Source organism: Lates calcarifer, linkage group LG19 (assembly GCF_001640805.2).
Source record: "Lates calcarifer isolate ASB-BC8 linkage group LG19, TLL_Latcal_v3, whole genome shotgun sequence".
Taxonomy (NCBI): Eukaryota; Metazoa; Chordata; class Actinopteri; family Centropomidae; genus Lates; species Lates calcarifer.
Window position 1 is genome coordinate 5,228,542 of NC_066851.1, and position 17,603 is coordinate 5,246,144.

A 17,603-nucleotide genomic window follows, 5' to 3' on the forward strand; every position below is an offset into this window, starting at 1 on the left:
GACACTGTCAAAGGAGCTCATTAGCGCCATCAGATGTATTGATGAGGGCAATGAAATACAACCTCAGGGTTTTTAGGTCATATTGTCGAATTCTTCAAAAATCTGCTCTGAACTTTAAAGAATTTCTTAAAGATATTTGTTTGACAAATTTGTTTTTGCTTCTGTGGGTGACCACTGGCAAAAAACAAAAAGAACCATTAATCATTAGTGGAATTATTAACCTCCTTTATGGGCCTGCACTCACCTTTGAACACGAGATGGAGGAGCAAAGACGCCATGTTTTGGTGGGCAGCTGAAGTACCTCACTCCACCCACTGATCCATCATTCTTACCACTTGGCTTGTCCAGTTCAATACCCAACCAGAGCCCTGTTCAGACAAGACAGACAGTTCAGAAACTAGGTATCTATTCTGCTTATCCTTAGGGTATCATAGGGCTGACATATACAGACAATCAACCATTCACTCTCACTCTCAGAGTACCTGGAGAGAACCCAAGCAGGCACAGAGGGAACATGCAAACTCCACACAGAAAAGCCTCAGGCAGAAAAGCCCCACTTAATACCAGCAACTGTAAATATCAGACATGTTGGCAAGACAATTTTGTCTGATGGACAGACTAGCGATCAGCTAGTGATGACAAATATGGCTGCCAAAAGCATGTTATGTTATTAGCAACCTCTCTGTCCTCAGTCTGGTGGTGATCGTGGTGATAAAATTAAAATTCAGATTTCACTGTATTTATATTAACTAACCCAACACTGGTTCAGGACAGATTTCTATGTCCAAGCTGGTCTTTGGTTTGTAAAATAGTTCAGGGCAGCTAATATTTCACTGCACAGCACACCTTATGAGGGAGCTCCTAAATAAATAACTGTTTTGCTCTTTAACTTTCAATCACTGCCCTGTGAAATGATGTGACTGTTCCATATGGGCAGAAAGTGAGTTCAGGGAGTCTTCCTCAGGTGACACGTCTCAGACAAAATGTTATAAAGAAGACATTTAGCTGCTTTTGGTACAGAGACACAGTCCTCAATGCACAGAGGCTGAGATAACAGAACACTGGTAGCACTGATTTAAGAGTATCAAAGGAAATTTAAGACTGAAATCCCTTCAAACATAATTCTCAGTGGTTTAAGATACGTTAGTACTAATGCATACATGACTGATGCCTGGGCAGAGCTACTGCCTAACTCTTGATGAATAGAGTAAGCTGTTTTCTGTTCGGATTTGCTCAGCAGGAGTTTCTCATATCTTATTTTTCCTAAGTATCTTCTGTCCAACTCGAGGTTTGCCACAGCAGTGACTTGTGACGGAGTATGAAATACAGCTCATGCAAGTTGAAAGAGAAGAGCTTAAAAGAGCTTCTGTAGTTTTCACCACGTGTCTCATTGTACAATGATGATAAGTATTAAGATTTATGCAAACAAATTTGACATTTCTTGCTACAAATTGAAAAGAGAAACATTAAAGTCAAGTTTTACAAATTCTACCTTTAAAGACAGAACTGCATTTATTCATCTGCGTCGTTGCTTAGGACAAAACTTGAAAAACTCAACCTTAAATATAAACAATGTGTCCAAAAAAGTCTTTTTTTTCATGGGCTATTACATTGATAGTCAACCATGTTAACATTCTTTGCTTATGTTACTGCACAGACTTGAGTCTCAGTCATTTAATTTTTATGTATTAAAAGAATCAGAAACTTATTTTTAACCCTGTAATGACAACGAAGTTGCCTAAGCTGTGCAATCACCAATTCACCCATTTATCTGTCCAGAAAGCACCAGCTCAACAGTTTACTGCCCAATTAAAAATACCATTATACAGTTAGGGAGACATTAAAGAAAACTGCAGTAATTCTAATTCTTCATGCATGGCCTGAAAATAGAAAAGTAAGGACAGAAATGATTTATTAAAACAATAATGAATATCTTAGATAGGCTCGAGAGGCTTTTTTCTAGAGTTCTCAAGGTGCTATACACCTAAGTCTGCTGAATTATATATATATATATATATATATATACACATATATATTGTTCAGTCTTACTTCTGAACAATAGCTGTGATGAAACGTAATGACACTGACAACTTTTAGGAAATCCATTGTTAATTAGCCTTCTAAGAGCATTTCCCTATGCATATATGTCATTCACACTGTAACACTGGATATGTAATGGTTTAGACATTAAGTAGAATAGTATGTAATGATTCAGGTGTGTGATTGAAATGCCATTCAAACTAAACAGATAAAAGGCAACACTGCAAGTAGTTTAGTGTGATTTCAACTGTCAAGTCTTCACAGAGGAGAACGTCAATTTTAACAACTGACCTGGAGCAAAGCTGGTCTTTCCATAAAATTGGACTACACCAGTTCTCTGGCCTACGACCAGCACCCTTTCCCCTAGACGCACCTCAGGGCCCTCACACACAGAGCTACTAGCTGAGGGGGTACGGCTCCGAACACCTGGGAGAGATGAACAAGAGTGTTTCACAACTGTGATAATTACTGCCCTCAATTTGCTTATTAAATCTGTCTAATCATGCGAAAATCCTGAAATGATAATAATCTTCATTAATTCAGTGTTAGAAATAATCCAGACCTGAAGCAGCAAGTACGGTGGTGCCAGAGTAAGAACGGAGGGCTGGTGAGGGTGTTGTCCTGGGACTCAGGGCGACACGCTCCTTTCTCTGCCTGGCAGGAAGGCGCTGTCTTGGCAGAGGATGAGGTCGGGCACCTGGCCCGTGCCGAGAGTCCAGTGAAGAGGATGAAGAGGAGAGAGAGCGGGAGAGAACACCTGTGGGGAAAATGACAGAAGGAATGAGTGACAGAAAACACTTTAAAGACGGAACCTTTCAAAACAAGTTTAAAATAATAAAATCTATTAATGTGCATACAGCCCATTGCCAACTATTACTACACATAACTGTGCATCTAAGCTCCACTAGGACATTCTGCTGTCTAGTGTCACACGGCACAAACTGTGTGCCTCTCCTCTTAATACTGAACCCACCATCCATCCATTCAGACTTTTGTAATTCCATTGAAATAATGAAGCTCAGCCTATTATTCATTTTTCCATTTTATTCTGAGTGTGACAGTGCCAATCGCACTCAGATCCAGACAATTACTACTGTACTTTTTCAGAAATCCAAGCAGCTGTGTCACATCATTCTAAGGTAGCACAAATCAAGTGAGCTCAATCTTTTACAGTTGTCCCATTACTGAGGTCCAACTAAGAGCCAGCATACTAATCCCCTCCCAACATGAGGGATGAGATGGAAGAGGGGGATGCCCAATTTCACTCTTTAAAAGCCATTTGGACACAGGACCCCATTAAGCTTTTAACTTTCACAGACCTTCACAGGCCATAAGTTCATTAAGTGTCCAACTCTTAGAGGCTAATTGATTAAATCTGTGCCAAAGTGCTTTAAGAAGAAAAGAAGATTCAGCTACAAACAAATTGGAACCAAGATTGTGATGGGCAGAAAACTTCTCAACCTTTGCCAAAAAATGTTTTCGATAGTAAGTCCTGGCTAATGGGCCCTTAAGAGTGGACAGAAATGCACAGATATAATAGTTGAGGCTGCTGATTCTGTCATTTCTGTTTGAGCCAATCAATGCCTCATTGCCTTAATTGATTGCTGGACTGGTGAGGTTTTGGCTTCACACACAATGAACATAACTTCAAGTATAGTGTGTTTTCAGGTTGAGGAGAATATCTAGAATTCAGATTATGCTAAATATTCACTAGCTGCTGAAACACATTCTGTGTTTTCATCTAAATGTAGATGGAAACTAATTTACCATCTAAATTATACCTCAATTGCAAATGCATTTCTAATGTGAGATACAAAGTGGTATATCAAAGTATGGTGTAGAGTGAAATGGAGTCCTTTTTATTTGAAAAGGCATCAATATTTCTGTTGAACTACTCACAGATGGATTATGATGTTGGATTCAAGTATTAAGGTGCACTAATTATCAGAGACAGGTGGGGATTAGGAGTGTGTGGAATGAGGATTTGAACGATTTCCACAGTTTTTAACCAAGGAGAGACTATATTAAATAGTGCAAACTCACTTCCACACTATATTCTCTGATACACAGTGCATAGAAGCGCACTCAGCTGTAGCTGTAGTACCTGTCTTTGTCACTGAGGTGTTTCCTTTTGTGGCCTGATTAGGACCAGGTGGACTTTTTTGATTATCAATAGGTTTTTTGACAGATGGAGACAAACCTTCCCACACACAGACAAAAGAGATACAGACGTCTTTTTAAATACACAGATCAATAGTCATCTTAGTCAGATAGAAGACTGCATAAATAACGAATCATCACAGTTCTGTAATGTTTGTACAATTTGAAAGTTACTTTGAAACTCTAAATTGTATTAAGATTGTGTAGTGAAAAGTGAAATTAGCTGTGTAAATCTGTCTATATCATTTCTATAGCTGGTATGCTGTATCTGTTGAAGTACTGCTTGAGTTTTCTGATTATCAGAAAACGCTTAGACTGGATGTATAATCTCAGTGGAAATATTAGCATAGCATAGGTACAGTGGTTACCAGTGGCATGTTAAGGAATCATTCAAAATGTGAAAACTTATCCAAATGTGACTCTAATTTGTGGAAATACGGTTGAAATAGTTCATTAAGTCTGGAGAAATAAAGAGAATTACAAATGATCCAACTAGGAAGACACAGTGTGGTAGTCCAAGAGTGGCAGAATTAAAAGCAGAGACAAAAAGTGCAGTGAAAAGAACAGCGAAAATATAAAACACAAGAAGAAATGCAAATAAAGGACAGCATGACATTGTTGAGTAGCAATGAAACAAGAATTACTGAAAGGAATATTTTCTTGATTGAACTAAAACTCTCTTTTACTCCAACACACAATGAAAAACATTTAAATATGCTGAGACAAGCAGTTACACCCACACAAAAGCCCCAGTGACAGGAAATTCAAAAGAAAAAACTTCAAAAGAAATCTTGGTACCAACCCAAAAAGCACATAATGAGAAATCACATTTTTTATAGAAGTAAACATAATTATGTTCTATAACTAGTTTATAGCACCAAAACTTAACAAGTTCAAGCTTAATATATTGTTTGCTGACTTGAATTAAACCTTGAGTTAAATGGACAAAAGCCTTTTAGACTCAGCATTTTAATGGATAATAAAATCAACATCAACATGTATCTACACAGATTAAAGTTAATCGTCTCTAATGAGGATTCAATTCATACATAAATCTGCCATATAAGCGGTCTCACATTACGCTCAACTCATTAATATGTCACCTTAGTTTAAAACTTTATATTGCACTTTAAAAGGCGTTAAAAAAACTCAAATCAGCTTGGTATTTATTGATTGCCATTTCAGTTCACATTTAGAGGCAGCTGGGAAACGTTCCCTTCAGAGGCAGAGTTGTGTCTTTCCTTTGAACTCCAAAGAGGAGACTACATTCCAACTCAGAATACCAAACATTTCTTGTCACTTGACCTTTAGCTCACAGGGACCTCCTGGCTCTATCTATCCCTTCCACATACTGACGTTCACTTCAAGTGACAGACTGCAGCACAGACTGAGGCTTTATGAATCAAGCAGGGGTACTTTGTGAGCGTTGTCTATGTCCGCCCTTTGAGGCCTGAGCTACAGTTGACACACTCTAATAGGGTCCAGCCTGGCATTCTGCTGTGTCTGTCTGTCCTGGTTAGCAAAATGAGACAGTCCCACAATGACCCATCCAATCTATAGATACACATGAGCAAGCTGTCTACACTGCTGATCCGAGGGGAAGCTAAAACACAGGTGGCTCTGAGAGTCTGGGCTGTAAAGGCTGACAAAGAGCCTGAAAAGTGTTTAGCCATAAATTAATCTGGTTCCTGGGTTGTATGGAGGTGCCAACACATGCCCTCACATGCAATGAATGCCACACATACACAGTCACACACACCTTGTGATGAATGGCTGCCAGGCTATTCAGCCTGTCTGTGCCCTAGTTATTAAACCCTGCTTAATTGGACTATCAATCACTGAATTCCATAGGCTACTATGAGGTCCTCTATTCCAGTCACGTCCAGATCAATTGGCCTTCAAAACCTTTGAATATTATATCGCCACAATACAGCTATAAACCCTAGAGGGCGCAAGAATCACAAAAACGTAGCAAAGCAAGGTTTCGACTATGCTCTGAGGTGACTGGACTGTATTATGAGACGACATTAGTTGGCAGTTGAGGATGTGGACATCCAAGCACTGTCAGAGCAAGGTCTTAGCAGTCTAATTTATACATTGTCCTTTGGCACTTGTTCAGAATCCACTTTTCAAAGGATTTGAAGAAGATTAATATGAAAGCAATAAATCCTGCCATGCAGTGTCATGGTTCACACAGGCTAGGAAAGTTGAGAAAGCCTCTTTTTGGCACAAAAGACATCTGGACACTGTGGATTGACTTAGTACTGCCAAAGCAGGCTAAAAGTTCTCTATGCTGGCATGAAAACTGTTAGCATAGGCATTCATTTTAGAATTTAGAATGAGTGTGTTCCCACAACAACCTCTATTAAAAAGCATTTTTTATGTAGATTTTTTTTTTATTATGTCAAACACACATCAACAGATATACTACACTTGATACTCCCTTTACACAAATACAAGATCAACAGCATTGGAGACAACAACTAAAGCAAAGCACTTTTAATATTTTATTGCTTCTTAATGTACTTTAAATGTATAATATAGTTAAAAGAGCTAAGGACTGGGCATACTGTTCTTGTTTATTTAACTGACTAATTGGGAGATGCAACTCCGGTTTTCCATGCATATTACTCAATATTCACTGTATGTCCCCTCATCTAAATTATTAGTCAATATGTACAGGCAATGACATCTCTCTTGTCTGTCTTCAAAAACAAAGGCCACCTCTTTGGCTGGGTGGGGTAATATAGCAACTAGTGGTACCAACCTATACTCATCTGGCTTCACAACTGAGCACCAAAAACACATTTAGTTTTAAGCAGAGTACAAATCAAATTAGGAGAGATTTAGAGGACTGGATTGCAATTTTTTAGACTTTCCCTCAATTGTTTTCCTGTATTGCTTTCATGGAGTTCGTCTCCCCCTGGACCCTCTGTACTCCAAACTGAAGAAATTCAAATAAATGTTTACAATCAGTCTGAGGTATATTCTAATGACAATCCATACAGCAAACATGGATAATGTTAGTACCCCTACTTTAGAAAAATTAAAGAGACTTTTGCTAATAATATATTTTACTGCATAAGAGTATGACATTAATTATACAGTAGAGGGAGAGGGGGAGTCTATGATCACCGGAATATCACACAGGATGTGGACACTGTTGTAATCCAGTTAGTGGAGAATGGGGGCTATTACCACCAACACTTTTTCTCTCATTTCCAGCACATCATCCCTAGACTAATGAGAAGATGGACAAGCCCAAGTCACTGTTTCTAATGATGCTAGTACTCTAGGCTTATGTCCCAAGCCCCCTCAAGTGAATGCACTTGAATGATTTCTTTAACCAACAGGCAATATTAGGAAGCCATTAATGGGAATGATGTTAGTACTCCAAAATGTCTGGTTTGTGTGAGGTTGGTGCAGTTCTTTTGTTTTGCTTTTTATGTGATGTGTGGTCTCCTGCACCCATGCTCTCCTCCAGGGGGTTGTACATGAGATTACCTGTAACATGAGGAAACACTTGCTCATGTGACATCTTTTTCACCTGTGCTCAGAAAAGTTCACACATTTCTTTGCCCTCAGGGCCCTACAGATATTCAGGCTCACTGTCTTTGTAGTTCATGTTATGACTTGATCACGTAAAGTCCTATTTTTATTTAATATAATTTTTGCCAGAACTCCTCCGGCAAACCCATTATTCTAAATTCTTTCAGAAAATCGTGAGCCTCATGCTGACCTGCAATGTTTATTGAACCTGATAGGACGTGAACACAGCTTGAATCATGAGAACAGAGATGAAATGGAGCAATGCTCAACCAGCAATAGTTCTCTCTCAACAGTTATTATAGTTCTTGTGAAATTCATCAAATGTACTGTTTTTACATATTGACAGAAGAATACCAAACATGTCAAAGGCAGATTTTCACCAAGCAGTAATCTTCAGAAGTGTTATGACCTGTTTGCCACTTGTTCTTTACCTGTGTTTATCTTGGAGGTGATACGGGACAGGTCAATGCGACGAGGAGGCCGTATGGGTGTAGGCATCTTTGTGGTGCTGGATTTATGTCTTTCCAAAGGTTTGCTTATCTTGGAAAGAGGAGCAAAAATTCCTGAGGAAAAAAAAACAGAACAGGTCATGATATATGTGATTAAAAACATTCTGTACAGAGTTGTAACATGACACGACAAATAGGTAAAACAACAGCAAAAGATACATTACATCTGCTAATTAGAGTACATTTAATTTTCTACAACTACAAAAAGGACAAATCTAATTTCTGATACCACTGAAAATCTGACTGGACCAATTAATTCATGAGACTGATTGTGTGAGTCTGTGCTTAAGTCAATAATAGTTTAAGTTATTTATGGAGCAAGTGGGTGAATCAATGTGTTTGATCTTAAAGTGCTTCTGGGTTGCAGTATGACCTACCATGTTTGATTCGACAGGTAAAATACTGAACCCCTGCTACTGAGCCATCATTCTTTCCCTCTGGTTTGTCCAGCTCCACTCCAGCCCAGAGGCCTCCAGAGAACTCAGTGCTGCCACAGAATCGTAGGGTTCCAACCTGTGTACACACAAATACATACAAAGTCAAAACAAATATAAGCACCATGTGCAAGACAAATCAACCACAAATCAAGACATGCAGCAAAAGAACTGGTCAGTGCACTGCATGAAGTCATTAAATCTTCATTAGAACTGCTATGCATCATGTCAAGGGCAGAACCCCAACTAAACAACATCTTGATGTGTCTAAAGCAGCAGAGGAGACAAATAATTAAATGAAAAACAGAGATCAATGCGTTAGACTGTGCCAGAAAGTGCAGCTGAGATAATAAGAGTTTTGATCAGCCAATCTCTACAACTTGGCACATTGCAATTCTGTTCACGGCATAGCACAAAATTTCTATTGATGGCTCATTCTTTCAGAATAAATGTCTGTGCTAGAATTAGTATTTTCTCATCATCTACATGTCTTTGTCTCTGCATCTACTGCACCTGTGCAAGTGTGTGAAGTTGGGCAGGCCATATAGAGGGTCACACTACAGACTACAGCCAGAAGAAACAAAACAATTACCAGGGTGTAAGACTCTCATTACATGGCAAGATTAGGGACTACTGTGGTTTTCAGCTGAACAGCTGACATTTCTGTGTTATGAATGAAACAAACAAAAGCTGATGGTGTATATCCATTATGATAGTAAAAACATCTGGAACAAGCATTCATTCTGGTTCTATGTTGAGCTCCTGATGTTTTACAAGTTAGTAAAATTGCCTAGATGATCATGGACCTGAGACTCATTGAAGGACAAGCCGGTCATACTAGAAAGTGGTCAACATACAGTATGTGAAATGTGTATTTTATAGTGCATCACACAAATTCCAGCAGGTAATGCTACTTAGAGCCAGCACTATGAAAGGTAGATGTGTTCTAAATGTAACTATTTTAACTATTTCCTCTGGGAAGCTTTTCTTTCAAGATGTACATGGCGAACTGCTGTGCACGTTTTAGCAGTTTGGCTGATGCAAAACTAAAGACAATGGCCACCTATATCACTGTGCACTAACACCAGCCACATCATGTGTATAAACACAGTTCTCACTATAAACCACACTGCCCGTCACCGAGTTGTGTGCAAGCTACATGCACACCACTTGCATGGTAAGTCTTAAAAGCCTTAAAGCCAGTGTTTACCTTGACAGACAGGTGGAGCAAATTCAGACCATTATCCCTGAGCCAGACTCCTTTGATTAGTTGTTTTCAAGTTCTCTCAAAACTCACACTTCCTTGAAAGCATAAAAAACAGATACAACCGACCATCTTAGCTCTTCTGGCCTTAAATTCAATAAAGTTGTACAATTTTAGGGCCCCATTCAAATTTAATAAATTCCTCAGCCCTAAGAGTCAAAAAAGACACTTCTTGATCTAAGAGTCATTTGTCAGGAGTTATTCTAGAAGGATTACAAATCTTTTTTTCCTTTTTTTTCTTTTTTTTTGATGCCACAGGGATCAAGAAAAACCAGAGCACTGTGTTCCACAGTACCACTGGAGTAACTGTATCAGATTTGTTTTTTGGGATTTTGTGGCAATTAGAGCACAGTCACAAAATGACAGAGATTACTATACCGAAACTGAATTTAAGAAATCAACACTAGTAACACTATGTCAACTACAAGTGCACCTGAGCAGCTATTTGTGATGCTGAAGCACCAGTGACTGCCACAGAAGGGTCTAGTGGTTTTGTCCTAATGACACAACAGTGGATGTCTCTTTCACCTGCTTTGTTGGATCACTGGGTAGAATCAGGATGGACTGGGCCCATGCTGTCAGACTGATGACTAAAGGTGCACATCAGTCTTGGGAGAAAGGTTGGTGTTGCAAAATTTAAACACAAAGTCCAGGGAGAAAGCACGGATTTCTGGGCTTTTCATTGAATTTTGGAGCAGGGGCACTGAGTAGCAAATTGTCAAAGTTGAACTGTGCTATGAACATAGTCAGAAAAATGAATTTTATTTGACCTATGGGGCTGAATCTCTATCGCTTTCAAAGCCTGTTTCATGTCAAAAGGATTACACATGGCTTACACCACCACACTGAAGTTGGGTGGTTTAAGTATTTCTTTGCATTACATGAGGGAATTGGGCCAAAGAAAAAGTAAAAAATCAGTTGTTGGATAAATTTCCTCCTAAATTAATAAGTAAGGGCTTGCTCTAAAGTCCTTATTTATCAAAAGAAAGTTGCTTTAATGGAAAAAAAATTACCAGCAGCCAAAGCTATAAAAGCACCTCTGTGATCAGGTAACCACAAATGTATAGACCAGCTACAGTATTTCATGCAGCCAAGAGAGTAAAATGCAAGCTTCAAAGTACATTTTTATATAGTGTGACAGATCAGGAAAGTTAGAATAAATGGTTATAATTACAGAGCTGTATATGACTACATACCAAGGTATCACTTTCTTTACACTTGAATTATCAATTTTACGCTTTCACTGCCTCAAAGAATCAAACAAAATAGCTTATTTCAGACTGCCAGCTGTGCACAACACAGACTGTGTGAGATTCAGTGAATAGGGTCTAAGAGAAGAGGATGACCCACAGGAAAGAGGAAAAGTATGAGTATTTTAAAACTTCTAACATTTCCACCAGATATTTGACAGTATCCCGACTGGATGCTGTTGATATGCCAGAATGAACTGTTAGACATAACCCTGAATGCTGGAAGGATGCCAAAAGGGTGTTGCCTAGCAACTGGGAACTATTTTTTCTTTATTGAGGGCTGAAATAATTGTAGAAAAATTTACCAAAGCTTCTGTCTTTGTTTAGGATGAACCACTATACAGCTGCACAGCACTGATGTGATGCCGCTATGGGCACAAGGCTGATAGTGTAACACTCCCATTCATACATTATGCTGTGCACTCATATTTTATGTGCTGTGGTTAGTGGGTGTGGGTAAAATACAGTGGATCGACTTAATCAATAATCCCACAAACATTTTACTGTATGCTTTTCTAATTCTGAAAAAGGACATGGCAGGAATTCAACTCCAACTATTTAATGCACATAAGCAAATAAAAAGCTGTTCAATGCCAAGTTACTGTATTTGTGCTGTGTGCACATTAGTGAGTCTGTTCTCACTCTTTTATTCTGTCTTTGTAACCAGACAAAACATTGTTAATGTGAATATTTGGATAACTCAGATTCAGTCCCTAAGCTAAGATGCTTCCAGCTTGGCTAGGTGCTCCATCAAATACAACTGACTATTTGTAGGATTGGAAACTGGTGAGGGATCACGTCCTTGTCACTGCACCAGTGAGTCATACTAGCTGATCTGGCTCCTGTACAGAGTGGGGTGGACTGGAATAGCATACAGCTCCCCAGACTTTATACCCTTTTTGGGAAAATTTCAGGTGGCAAACAAACAAACAAAGAAAAAAAGAAAACAACAAGGTAGGAAATTAACTCTGAATGGCCCCAATCTGGCACTTTCTACTTGATTTTGTGGATGGTAACATGGTTTTACTGGTTGTGATTAACAGAGGACTGTTCCAAATGCAACAATAGAAAACATGAATTATTAACAGAAAGACTTGCTCTGGGGAAGAAAAAGCTGAAAAAATATTCATACTGAATTGGAAATGTCTGTTTTTGTTTATTATTTCTGGTGTTCCTGCTAAATACACATAATATGAAATGTCCATTTTATAATAGAGCTGGTCCATTATTAGAATGTTAAGCAATGTGGAACATTGAATTCACTGACTAATCTTAATTTACTCGTGTAGGTATGTCCAGTATAGCAATCATGTAATGCTTTGAGATGTTGATTTATTACTTTTGTCAATTTATCATAAAAAAGGTAAATGAAATTTGTATAAAATTTAAAATTTTTGCTTTCAAATGTGAAATTTCAAAACTTTGAGATAAAAAAAAACGAATCGTAAATTGTAATCAGACTGCCATCACTGATCAAATAAGGTGTGTGGATTTGTTTTCTGTGTGGTTTCAAATTTAAGGGGAGAAAAATAGCTTCAGGGTACGAAATAACTTTTTGAAAGAGACAAAACCAAACTGATGGAAAATATAAGTTTAAATATAAGTATACTCTGATAACATCCGACTTATTTGTTATATCCATCCCTTTAACTGGATCCTAACCAAAATTTTACTGGGTTCTTCACTGGCTCAATACTTTTTGCATAATCCTGCTGACAAGCAAGCAAGCAAACCAACAAACTGATGTGGGTGAAAATATAACCCCTTAGTGGAGGTAAAAATTGGGTCTGGTGCCATTTGTAGCTGTAAGGTCTGGCCCATTTGAGTTGGAAATGGGTTGAACACAGCTCCTGACCCCAGGTTAGTTTTATATCCCTATTTTACATCATGATGATAACAACCTACTACACACCTTCTGTCCAGCTATCACCTACGCGGTCACCTAGACGGATTCCCATTGTGGCGAGCTGTATCTTCGCCTTATCTGAGAGAGCAGGAGGGGACTGGGCTTGCAGAGTGAGGGGCAGAGGGGAGCTGGGTCTGGGTAAAGCCCGTCTCAGCAAAGTTCGGAGCTCTTTGGCCACTGCAGGCTGCATCTGCCATCTCCAAGGGCATGTCAAGGGGGTCAGGGACCACATCTGGCTGGACACTGTCCTTTTTCATTCTGTGGGAGGAAAATAGGAAAAAGCACAGACAAGTGACAATCAACTGATGAAAAAGAAGTGAATTTCACTCCAATAAAAAAAATAACTTGCTAGCATACCAAGTAAATGTAATATAAATTATCAATACTGATAAATATCAAATAGAGTAGCAACCTCACTGACAAAAGACTGCTGCGACATCAAAATGTAAAACTTGGATTTTTGCTTCCATTACCAAAAAGTTCACTGTTATCACTTCTGTAACAAGGATGTTGGGCTTCACAGAATCTTTAATCTTTTCTCTGCTCTCAGAACAAAATCCCCAACGGTGTGTTTCAAACCAGCTGATCAGTAGGCACACAACATGGAAGTTTAGTCAAGTGGCTCAAAGAAAGTACAGTCAGTAAGAGTTGAGACAGAGTCAGCAAGCCCAAGAGTCAGCACAGGTAGGAAGAGACAGCTGCAGAGGTGTGACAGACGAGGGGAGCTCATTCGGCACTATTGCAGCTAGAGTAACTGGGGCACTCTCATGTTTTCCATCCCCTCCAGCAACAATATGAGTAGTCTTTGATATACATCAAAAAGGAGCTTACCTTTCATTGCAAAGACCTGTTGTTCATATGTCGTAACACTGAGCTACTGTACATGCAGTGGCTTGAAAGAATGTGTTTGTGCTGGTGTACACTCTTTGTGTGCAATCTTTTGAGACAGTGAACCCTATTTTCATGGTGGCACAATGACTAGCACAAACAGCGCTACAACAGTTTAGTAGTTTCCTGACCTTGAAATGGGCTTTGTGTAGTATTTTGCTGTCAAGCACAGAGTGCAAAGTGCACAGCAGGGAGGAGAGGTGTAAAACAGGTGAGGGATTAATTCAAATGACGTAGCACAAAGCAAATCCTTGGTATTGTGTTGGAAAATATATTTTAGAATTTGCACTGAGAATAAACTTCTCAGAGGCATGTCACTCTGTTGCCACTCTGGAGATTTTATCAACAAGAGTAAACTAAATACACAAAATAAATGTACAGCAATGACTGTATAATGTTTAATGTATATAAACCATTTTAACTAAATCACTCCCCTGCTGGCAGAGGTGTTTAAATCTGCATAAAAATGTGTCCAATTAAAGCAGGAATGTCTGTAAATCAGTCTGCATTTATGTCTAAATTATTTTTGCAGTTTATGTTGTCCACAGCTGCTTTATACTATATCATCAGCTTCTCCTTAAGTTCATTAAATGTCTGCAACCATCTGAAAGCAGGGGGACACATATGTTGATAAACCTGCAGCCAAAAGTACCACGCTGGAGCACAGTGCCATTACGTATGACTATGAACTCCATTTACCTTTATTAAATCACATACAAATAACACCAGGGTGCTACAAAGTAACCCCACACAATATTAGAGGAATCAGACTGGTCCATTATGATTCTGTATTCTGTTAAGAGGGAGATGCTGGATTACAGCATCATCAGTCCTGTGTGTCACTGCATCCTTCTCAACTTTTTTTTTTTTTTTTTTTTTGGAAAAGTAGCATTTCATGTTTTATTCTTCACCTCTTCAGTGTGAATGCCATCATGTCACATTTTACAGTACAATATGACAATTTATGACACGAGACAGAGTAGAAATAAAACTGAAACAGCGTTGGATTTATGTGGTTATATAAACAGCTTCATCTACATTTTTTATCATTTATTTTTATCATCACTGCACAAGTTAAATAAAAACTCGCACCACCAGATTGGAGATGCTGTCTGTTTAGGCAATGCTGCTCAGCACCATTCAGACAACTTACGATTTCCATTTGTTGAGCTGTTGACATGCATCACTGTGAGTGGCTCAGCTGTCTCAGAGTGATGAGACCAATGATGTGACTGGCTAAGACTGAATTTATTAAATCACCACACCTTCCAATTTATATTCCACCTCACTTTTGCACTTTGCACTGATGCACCCACATGAACAAAATGGGAGGTGTATTTGGAAATGCCCACACAGTCTGCGTGCCCAACACCTACAGCTTTGCACTTGGTATTTAACAAGACTGGTTCAAGGAAAGAAATCTTCAGTTCAATGTTAATTTCAATATTCAACCTACTAATCTCTCTCTATGCTTTAGATAGATGAGGTATTCAACAGAGCAATAGTCACTTCAGTGCGTTTCATTTAAGTGCCTTGAAGGACCATCATGCCAAACTCTCACACTGAGCCATTCTTTAAATACTGTGTCTAAAGCAGGAGACCTATGCCAATAAACATTGTATTCGGATAAAAAACAACTTACAGTTACACCAGGTTACCACTTTACAGAAACAGTTGTACAGTTTTAAGACAATGCAATGTAGCAAGAAATCCTACATTCATTAAGGTTATAACCTTTATGTTGTATTGAAACGGTTTTAGAGATCATTTTGGAGGAGACAGTCAGTGGTGCTGTTTAACTGTAATGCATAATAGAGAGGTGTTGCTGTTACTGAACCTAACATAATACATGGGGTGGAAGAAAAAAGCAATATTTGTCTGTATAACACAAGTCAACAGCTCGACAACTTCAAACTGCTGCCTTCAAAATAGCCATGAAGTTGAATCAATACCTTTCTAAAAGAGCTTCAACACAAACAGAACATTATGAAGCCATCATGAATGTAGAATTTGTTGCAGGACAGCTGTATTAGACTGCATTAGTTTTGGCTAGGTGTACCTAATAAACTGCCAACTGAGTATATACCTGCCAGTCAAATATCCTAAGGATGGTTGCATCCTACGAATACCAAACAGACATGCTCTAGTGGCTCACTTCAAACCTGAAACTGGAACAATCAAGAAAGCAATCCACCACAGCAACTTGCTACTGATGGAAAATATGATGAGTTGCCATAGCTATTAATCAGTGAGATATGTAGTAAGGGAAGCATGAAAGGTCAGCAACAAGTTTATTTTTCCATTCTTATAAAGCTTTCACTACTCATATCCAAGGTTTGCTGTGATTTTAAACTGAATTTCTTGGCTCTGATATCAGGCCTTATATTCCACTGCCATTTTGTAAATGCATAATACAGTTGGTAGGTAGCACAAGTGTATTACAATTCAATGTATAGTAATGGTATATAGTGTTCAAAGATGAGGCTGATAATGATGCAATACCCATATTTCTTTTTTCACTAACCGACACTGTCTACTAATCTTCAGAAAGACTGTTTGTACATGTTCCAGGAAACATAACATTAATGCTTCTTCACTTTGTGTATTCTGAGCATTTTATACCGTACTCCCTTGAGTAATAACAAATTAATGACCTTGATACACTTTGTATACCTAATCTAGAATGGGTTGGGTCACAGGAAGAGGATTACTGGGAGGAAAAAAGAACAGCATTATCAGAACTTGTAGAAACAGGTGCAACATATCTCTGGAGGTAGTTGGCAGCAGCATAGACTTTATAAACCTGAAATAATAAAGCAGACAGAAAATAATCTCCCTTCAATGGTGTTTTAGCTTTTGCTTGGCAAGATAAGGAACAAACATGCCTCTAACCCAGAAAATCTCTAAATAAAGGGTTAAAAAAAAAAGCCAGGCTGGTTCATATCAACCAACATTTACATGCTCCTCAAGCTTTGCATTCACACACAAAAAATAAAGAGCCTCTGCACTCATCTTAGAGCAAGGGAATTATTTAATTATGGTGCATAGTGCTTTAGTGACCTCCAGTGGAAAGATTACTGCATAAAAAGAACAAGCAACATTTCTGTTCACAAGCAGCATTAAGGAATCTAAAAAAAACTTTTATTTAATGTAAATACTAATAATAAAACACTGAAACATGCAATTTCTAGTATGGATAAAAACTTCCAACAGAACATGACAGATCAGGGCTGTTAGCAACGCCCCAACCAAGGCCTCAAAAGACTACAGATGATAGGTACAAGGAAGACAGACTAAGCATGGAGAGATGTTCGAGAGACATATTCAAAACATGTCTGGAAAATCTGTATTCAAACAACTGCCTTTTTAGGTATTATCTGCCAGCTAAAATGTGCGCCAAAAAACCCCACTGAATATCTGAAATTAAATAAATGTGATACCCAAGACTGCAATGTAATATCCATCCATCCATTATCTATACCGCTTATCTATAAGGGTCGCTGAGCGAGAGGCGGGGTACACCCTGAACAGATCACGAGTCCTGCAATGTAATATACTGATCTTATATATTTTTAAACTTAGCATAAGGACTTCTTTTGCAAA

The 17,603-nt window shown here is 38.5% G+C and overlaps 1 protein-coding gene across 1 annotated transcript in view; it reads right to left on the reverse strand.

The window, feature by feature from the left end:
- Nucleotides 1–17,603, reverse strand: part of zgc:103755 (uncharacterized protein LOC449988 homolog) — a 32,901-nt gene that overhangs the window by 6,854 nt on the left and 8,444 nt on the right. The window contains 10 exon segments of the mRNA XM_051078236.1: nt 245–368; nt 2,332–2,466; nt 2,603–2,797; nt 4,145–4,240; nt 8,181–8,312; nt 8,636–8,771; nt 13,119–13,136; nt 13,138–13,293; nt 13,295–13,345; nt 13,347–13,370. Coding sequence (XP_050934193.1) covers nt 245–368; nt 2,332–2,466; nt 2,603–2,797; nt 4,145–4,240; nt 8,181–8,312; nt 8,636–8,771; nt 13,119–13,136; nt 13,138–13,293; nt 13,295–13,345; nt 13,347–13,370 — 1,067 coding nt within the window.